The 9,023-nt window shown below is 31.6% G+C and overlaps 1 protein-coding gene across 1 annotated transcript; it reads right to left on the bottom strand.

Annotated features, from left to right (window-relative positions):
* Positions 1-1,450: 1,450 nt before the first annotated feature.
* Positions 1,451-3,180, bottom strand: LOC120076447 (uncharacterized). The gene is made up of 4 exons (XM_090313022.1): positions 2,535-3,180; positions 2,307-2,366; positions 2,144-2,218; positions 1,451-2,062 (listed from the first exon to the last, which is right to left on the bottom strand). The coding sequence occupies exons 1-4, from the start codon at positions 2,880-2,882 to the stop codon at positions 1,679-1,681; spliced, it is 867 nt and encodes a 288-aa protein (XP_090169148.1). The 5' UTR covers positions 2,883-3,180; the 3' UTR covers positions 1,451-1,678.
* Between the last annotated feature and the right edge of the window lie 5,843 nt (positions 3,181-9,023).

Raw genomic sequence — 9,023 nt, 5'->3', positions numbered from 1 at the left:
CCATTTTGAGAGAGTTGAAAAAGCACTATCTCATTGAAAGGTTTTATACATCTACACTTTCTCAAGGCATTTCTTTAGACAAAGATTTCGTTTTTTCCTCATTCAGATGATAAATATTTCTCAAAATATGGATGTGAATCAAACCCATGTTTGAATTGAAATTGAGATACTGGTGTAAGTTCTTCTCCTTTGAATCAGATAGATTAATATCTAAAAGAGGTTGACAATAAGTTCTTTTATAATTGACTACTTGTCCCTCTATTAGAGGTGTTCCATAAATTTTCATTCACTTTTTGAAGGTTCGTGGTCATCAAGGAGCCCTTAATAGACTTGACTTCACTGAATCGTCACTATCACTACTCGAAGCAAGTCAAGCAATAAGAAAACCAACCTTGAAGTGAATGAATTTGAAAGAACGAAGAAGTAAGGAAATGAGACGACTCTTTCTTTCATTATATCATAAACGGATCTTTTCCCTCCACACCAATCATAAGTTTTTCTCCATTCCTCTTGTATATGGTCGTAACGCCCTTAATGCTAGGTTTTCAATGAAAATTGTTATAATTTCTTTTCCAAAAAAAAAAGTAGGTTAGAAAAGCTTGAACCCTCCTTCTAACACAAATCAACTAAATTAGACGTTAATATCATCATGTAGTTATAAGTTTATCATTTAAAATAGGGCAAAATACATACTTTTGAGAATCGTCTTTCTAACACAAATTAACTAAATTAGACATTATATAATTATTTGACTATAAGTTTACCATTTAAAAGAGTGTATATTTGGTCCTTATTTTAATTTTAAAATACACTTTTTTTAAAAGTTCGAAATTTTTTTAGATTAAAGGGCAAAACTATATAATTGTCATATTTAAGGCCAACAGTTAGCTAGTTTATTCAACATATGGATCAAGTGTCACATTTTATTTTTTATTGGGATGCTAAACTATACAATTAAATCAATTTCAGGTATACATAACTTTATCCATTACAAATGAAGTCAACAATCTTCCGGTCAAGTCCTAATTGTAAAATTTCAGTATTAAGCTTAAAATAAAAATCTTATGCAGTTAAATAAATATCAATTACTTTCTTCTTAACAAATTAAACAAAATCCTTAACTAGATGATAATCACTAATTATTCACTAAAAAAGTTCTCCAGATACGAACAAAAAATATTACCATGCCTAAATAAAATAAATTCCAAAAAAAGAAAAGCCAAATACTATTTCTATTAAAAGTTTACTCAATTTTGCTGCTGCACCAATGCAATCGCTAAAATTACCATAATTAGTAGAACCCAAAAATTCAGTAATAACAGAATTGTTTTTATTTATTATTATTATTATTTCTTTTTAGCAACCAGCAGTTTTTTTAAAAAAAAAACTGATATAGGAAATTCCATATATTATTGTCACCATTCTCAACAACAAAATAACATCTTTCAAATAACTAAAAAAAATATTATTTTTATTATTTATACGCTAAAGAGAGGAAAAACAAAACCTTTATCTATCTACCTTTAAAAAAAAAAAAAAAAAAAAAAAAAGGAAAGAAAAATGAAAAACAATCCCAATTCCAGACTCGAAAGAGGCCTCCCCATCAAATTGATGAATTGAATCCAAAGGTTAAAAAAAAAAAAAAAAAAAAGGAAGAATGTGGAGATTTGTTGATGAACTAGGAATGCAAATTGGAAGCTCCATTGTTGTTGTTATTGTTCTTGTTCTTACAGATCTGCATCCTCTTCTGTCTTGCTTTAGCAGCCATGTATTTTGAGTAATACCTCTCAGAAAGTTCATCAAATGAGAAGTTCAAATCAGGAATCCCCATTGGCCCCATTGAATGATCATATAAAGGAATTCCCCCATTTGGAATTTCGAAATTGCTCTGTTCTTCCATCGAAGCCGTCTGATTCTTGATCGACGGTTCACATTGATGAAGATCAATCTCCAGATTTGAGGCTGAGGATTCCATAGTTAACTTAGCTATTTCCATGGCAACCAAAGTTGAGGTCCCAATTTCTGGAATTTCTGATTGGTAATTGGAACCACCCACAATCATCTGTTCAAGAAAGAACATATAAATATTATTCAACAGAGCACACGATAAAAGGGGGAAATAAAGTAAGAAGAAAATAAGAACCTCTTGCTTCTTGGCCTTCAATTCCGAATTGATAGCTTTCAGATGATTATAATGTTGCTTCATAGCTTCAACCTCCTGTTGTTATGATTAAGAGGAAAATAAAATTCTTGCGAGTCGGCATCAAAAGTAAACAAAAATTAACTAAAAGAACAAAAGAACTCACCCCTTCAAGAGCTTGATTCTGGTGGGTCAATTTATCAATGGCTTCCAAATTCTGAGATTTCTGATTCCAAGATCCAAAAAAATCAACAAGAAAGAACAGAGAATCAGAACCAGAGAACACAAAATGGCTAAAATTAGGGCTTAAAAGAAATTAAAGAAATCCGATGAAACAAAAAATTGGGGGAAAGTTAAAGGAAGAAGAAAGAAGGCATTATAATTAGTGAGAGACCTTATCGAGAGATGCTTTCTTCTTGGGGACCTTGACGTTGGTATTATTCTCATCAGATTCACTACGCGACAAGGGCAAGGAGTCGAGTGAAAGCGGGGTAGTAGGGCTTGACTCCTTGACGTTCTTGGACGACGATGGAGGAGGAGGCGGCGGTTGGGGGATGAGGGAGGCGGAGTCCGGGGGGGAATCGACGGCGGATCTCTTGCGTCGGAGAGCCCAGGAACGGAATAAGCCAAGAGAAAAGTCGGATTGTTGAATGAGAAGAGGAAATTGGAGGAGGGTTTGAGCGACGAAGTGTTCTTGAGGGGTGAAGTCGTCGGAATCGAATGTAGAAGAAGTGGAAGCCATTGAGAGAAACGAATGGGTTTGGTTAGATTGATTGATAGAGAGGATTATTGTGAAAATTCAGAGGAAGAGAAATTGCATGGGAGAGTGGAAGAGAAGGAATTGGGGGATTTATAGAACAACAGAGGAAGAGGAAGAAGAAGAAGAGAAGAGTGGGAGTTGCACTCTTCTTCTTAGTTTTTCCAAAACCAAATAGGAAAAGATTTTGGAGAAGGATGTGGGTTTCTGACACGTGTCCATTAGATGGACATTCAGGATGCTCTTCTAGGGTTTAAGCCTTTTTATTCGTTTTGTGTTTTCTGCTTCACCTCGTCAGCTCGACCCTATTTTTGGTATTTTTCTTTCCTTTCTTTTATTTTTTTTTATTATTTAGAGGAAAAGAAAAAAAAAATGTGTGCCGAGAAGAAAGGGTTTGGACTTCCTCCCCCCAAGTCCTAATTATGTTTGGAATTTCATAAACACTTTCTTTTTATTTCTCTTCTACATTTTATCCTCTATCTATAAACAAAAACAAAAACAAAAACTTTTTATCTTTTCTTTTAATTAATAAAATACATTTACTTTTACCCGATTCAATTTGAAAGATTAATTTGCTAATTTAATTTCTATGTTTATGAGTAATTTTAAAATTACTGTAATAAATCTTAAATTTAAGAGAAATTCTTATAAATAGAAAATTTTAAAAAATATTTACATTTTATAGAAAAAAATTTGAAAAGTGGTTTGTACTTTTGAAATTTTTTTTTTTTTTATTATAAAATGTAAATATTTTAATTTTTTTATATATTTAAAAATACCCTAATCTAATCTCCGTATTTTCAATAATCTTAATGATAGTTATTTGAAGTTAATTTTTAACAAAATTATTATCATTCTCGAAGTCAAAGGTTTGATTACTCTACCTCCACATAATTATAAAAAAAATATTCTTTTTGTATTATTTATTATTATTATTTATAAGGAAAAAGAACGTGTGTGCCTAGAAGAAAGAGTTTGGACTTCTTAAGTCCTATCCTAATTATCTTTAGATTTATCTTTTACTTTTTCTATCTTTTTTTCTTTTTTAATTAAAAAAAAAAACATATTTACTTTTTATTCGATGGAATTTGAATATCTAAGGCAAATTTGTTTACCATTTGATTTTTAAGTTTTTTTGTTTTCTAAAAATCAAACCTATAGATACTATTAATGGTGTTTAAATATTCAATGATCTGAATAATTTAGACTATCCAATCCAAATTATAAGAATTTGATTGGATTATTTTTAATTTTAGGTTGAATATTTTATGTCTTTCGGATCATGTTAGATTCGGGTTACACCTTTTAAAATTCATGGACCCAACCCAAATATTTATTATTATTATTATTATTATTATTATAAATACTATAACTCATATATAGTTTTATGATGTTGTAATAGATATTTTGGATTTTGATATTTAACTTTTGATTTTTATGAAACTTTAGTTATTAGGATGTGTTATACATAAATTAAGCATTTTAAGTTAATAAAAAATGTAAAAAAAAAAAAAAACCCGACAACCCAACCCAACTGGAATCTATGGGTTGGGTTGGATGAGAGCCTGTTCGGATCATCTAGGTTATCAACCCAACCAACCCCAAATTTCGAGTTGGTCTAACCCAAGCTAATTCATGTACATCTCTATGTACTATATCCACCTCCAAATTCTCCATTTGTCATGTCCTTTTTACTAATTGTTTATAAACCAAGCCAAATTTTGAAAACTAAAAAAAGAAGCCCTTAAAAATTTGCTTTTATTATTGAAATTTGACTAAAAATCTAACCATTATATTTAAAGAAAATACAAAATCATCCTAACAAATGAAGAGAAAATGGACTTAATTATCAAAAAAAAAAAAAAAAAAAAAAATTGAAATGGTTACCAAACAGAGCATAATTTGTTGGTTTTGTTTGGAGTGGTTTTAAATTGTTTATAATAAAATTTAAATTTAATCTCGTTACTTACAATCATCTTGATCTTATGATATACAAGTGTTTAATTTTAAAAATAAATTATTTTGAAAAAAAAAATTGAAGTATCTAACAAAAATTCAGGATAACTTTTGAAACAAAGTTTATTTTAAATAGTTTTTTAATCAAAATTTTTTTAATAAAAACATTGTTTTTTAAAAAAGTACATTTCTATAATCAATTCAAACAAACTCTTATTCATTTCATGTTATTTTTAGCGATTGTCGTAGTGAGTGGTTCAATTCCTCCGCTAGTATAATTGTAAGAAAAATGTTTTTAGGAAAAAAAAATGATTTAGTTTAAATTGCAAATTTGGTCCTACAATTTGGGCAGAGTTTATAGTTCAGTCCCTATTATTTTAAAAATTAGAAGTTAATCCATCTAATATAATAAAACTTCATAAATAGTTTATATAGTTTGATAAAATTCTCATAAATAGTTTATATTATAGGGATTATTTATGAAGATTTGTCAAACTACAAAGAAAAATACTAACTACAAAATCGTAGAACTAAATTTTAACTTTTTCCAAATCATAATTACCAAATTTATAATTAGACTAAAGATTAAGAGTTATTAAAAGTACATCATTAATTTTGAATATTTAAAAATACATAAATTAAAATAGAACCAGACTTAAAATAGAGGATGAAAATGGTATCTAACCTTTTTTTACACTGTTTTTTAATTAATATTACTATTATTAACACAAATATAGCTAAGTTATTGATTGGATATATATCATAATTCATGGGCACCCCCACATCTCATTGAGGTCAAAAGATTTTTTTTTTAATATAATGTTTCTAAACAATTTTTACAAACATTTGGGTTAAATAAATAAATATTGCCAATGTAGAAAGGTTATCTAATTTAATTCTGAATATTTTAAACTTTTTATCATTAATGTAATGGATATTTTCATCTTTAAAAAAACAGCCTACCAACTACAAATAAATTTTAGCTATGAAAAAAAAACAAAACGTGTTTATCTATTATGCCAGACAACATCCAATTAAAATTTATCATGCATTTAAAAAAAGATGGATTATTTTTATATTTTGTTATTATAAAAGAAAAAGAAAAAGAAAAAGTAACATAAAATTAAGTTGGCCTAAATTTTACTTAATCGTTGTCTCTGAATAGGAGAAAGATTTTTTAAGAAAAGAAAATTAAATTTATCATTTCAATCAATTGTTCTAAAAAAATCCTTTAAAAAAAAAAATCAATTGTTTTCATCTTCTTCTTAGATTGATTTTACTTTTACTCCTCAAGATACCTTTTTATTTTTTTTTCAATCAGTCTATTCATCAAATGAGTTTAATTAGCGATAATCTAACATAAATTTTCTTTAAGATTCGATCGTGTAATTTTTTTTTAATTTTTAGAATAGGTGATATTATTATACAACAATAAGAAGGATCCCACAACTCGGGATCAAGGCATCAAAGCATCAAAGCATCAAAGCACAAGCAAAAACAGGGTAACAAAACCCAAAACAAAGCCTATAAGATAAGACCTAAATAAAACCAACACAAAAATGCAAACTCGTGACCACCAGAGAGAAAGCCAGAAAAAAGAAACCAAAACCCCACTAACAAGGGACAACAGCAAAACAAAGAACAACAGAAAGTTCAAAAAGAAAAAACATTCGTAAACACACTATATAAGACCAAGAAGATCAACCCCCAAGAAGAAGCATGAGCACGAACCGTAGAGACCATAAGGTGAACTAGAGCAGACACCGACCTCGGTCTACTTCCATGCAATCGCGGGTTATGCTCCTGCCAGATGTAGTATATGGAAGCACAACCAACTCAACTCCACATCCCAACCCGCCACCCGATGCGACGAGCCCAACTGACGAAACACACTAGACCTATAACATCCCGCATCTTTTCTTTATTTATTAATAATGTAATTTTTCTTTTTCAGTAATTGTCCTTAGGTTAAGGGCATGTTTGGAATTTTGAATTTAAAGTATAAGTGTGAGGATTTAAGTGTTGCCATGGAAATTATTCAAAATTATTCAATTTGAAAAGTTATGGCAAGAATTAATTATATTTGGAAAAAGGAAAGGAATTAAATAATATAAAGTAGAATAAAGAAACGATTTAATTATAATTATACTATTTTCCTTTATTATTATTATTATTTTAAAAAAATAATAATAAAAAGGACCTCCTTCACGCCATCTCTCCGTTTTTTTCTTCCTTGCCGCACATCCAATCGTCGCGCCTCCCTCACTCCATCCCTTCACTGCATGAGCCGTAGGATCTGCGCGCCGTTGGTCGCACCACTAGACAGCCCCCGCTGCCGCCAGTCGCCTAGCTCTCCAACCGCTGCTGTGAACCACTGCCGCTGCTGCTTGACCACCGCCCAGCGTGTCGTTTTCGGCCAGGTCCGAGCCCAGTCGCCCTCTGTTCGCCGTTCGCCATCGCCGTCATCTTTAGGTTTCGCCGGATCTGGCAGTTTTAGGTAAGTCCTTTGGTGTAGTTTTGGGGGGAAAGTTTGGGCCCTATTAAGTTTGGAATGAAAGTTAACTTATTCAAATTATTTTTTGCCTTAGATTTGAATCGAGGAAACAGTTAGAGTGGCTGTCCAGCGGATTCGAGATCGTTCGACAAGAGTTTTGGTAAAAGATATAGTCCTTATTGTTGGTTTGTGGGCACGCTCTGATACCAACTGTAACAACCCGACCCTCTAGGACTTAGGTTAGGTCATTACTAAAATAAATACATGCATAGAATTTAAAACGATACTCAGTTACGTTGAAATAAATGCTAAATAAACAAGGGAAGTTCAAAAGACATTTATTAAATGCAATTGTTAAAACAATAATAGGGTACCCATAATTTGTAAAGACTATTAAAAATATAAGAAACACAATCCTTCATAATAAGTTTCAAACAGTAAAACTAAACATTAAGGAAAAATATAAGGACTCTAAATTTTATGATGCGGAAGCGTAAAAACTAGTCTCAGTGACACGATCACGAATTCCGCTGCGCCATCGCTGGTACATCTTTACCTTTATCTGAATTAAGTTTGACTTAACCTGTGTATCTTTAAGGTTCCAAGTTGTCGTCCATTGGGAGTTAAAATCTGTTGGAAGGAGATTTTGGAGTGGTTGTTAATCGAGTTCCTTAGGTAAGCTATTGGATTTTGTGCTTTTGAATCTGAGATGTTGCAATTATTTTTAGACTGAAACTTAATGGTTGTATTCGTATGTTAGGGTCGTTTCTTCAAACCGCGGTCATCGTTTGGTTGTCTGAGTTTATCTGTGGAATTTCAATTAAGGTAAGTAATCTTACCACTGGAACTGCCCACAGGCCAGGTTTTATTTGTATGCTAGCGTGATGAGTGTATGGTATATGTTAGCATGTTAACTGATAATATGACCTGAATCAAGTATGTTCTGGCACGAGTTCTGTTTTGTTTAAATATACACCTAGGCACTTGATCGTTAGTATGAGGTGGTATGTGTTTCCATATGTTGATATATGATCTGCTGATGTTGTGGAACTATGATGTTAAGGTATACATGAGTGTTGTAAAATATGTTGTTGAAGATTATGTGTATGTGGTAGAGCCATGGTTTCGAGGATTACATGAATGTTATAGATTCGTATGGTGTTGATTTTTGAACGTTGATTCTGTGTGAATGTCCTCACTGATTAGTTAGATGCTCACCAGTTTTGTATTTCCTTCGGGATTCACCAGTTTTATGTTTCCTTCGGGATTCACCAGTTTTGTGTTTCCTTCGGGATTCACCAGTTTATGTTTCCTTCGGGATTCACCAGTTTTGTGTTTCCTTCAGGATTCACCAGTTTTGTGTTTCCTTCGGGATTCACCAGTTTGTGCCTCCTTCGGGATTCACCCATTTGTGTTTCCTACGGGATTCACTAGAAATAGTGGGCATACTTAACGACAGTAGGATAGGACTTAGTCCCTTACCTGTTTCATGTGTTTATGTGCCATAGATGGGCATCTAGAGGACATAGATGCCTAGCCTGACCCCAGTGGTGGGGTTACTTACTGAGTATTTCATACTCATTCTTTCTTATGTTGATATTTCAAGTAAAGGTAAAGATGTACCGATGATGGTGCAGCGGAATTCGTGATCGTGTCACTGGGACTAGTTTTTACAC

Source organism: Benincasa hispida, chromosome 4, assembly GCF_027475165.1.
Source record: "Benincasa hispida cultivar pf3 chromosome 4, pf3_genome.v1.1, whole genome shotgun sequence".
NCBI lineage: Eukaryota > Viridiplantae > Streptophyta > Magnoliopsida > Cucurbitales > Cucurbitaceae > Benincasa > Benincasa hispida.
Note: the sequence above shows the minus strand (reverse complement) of the source record. Positions and strands in the feature narration are given on the sequence as shown.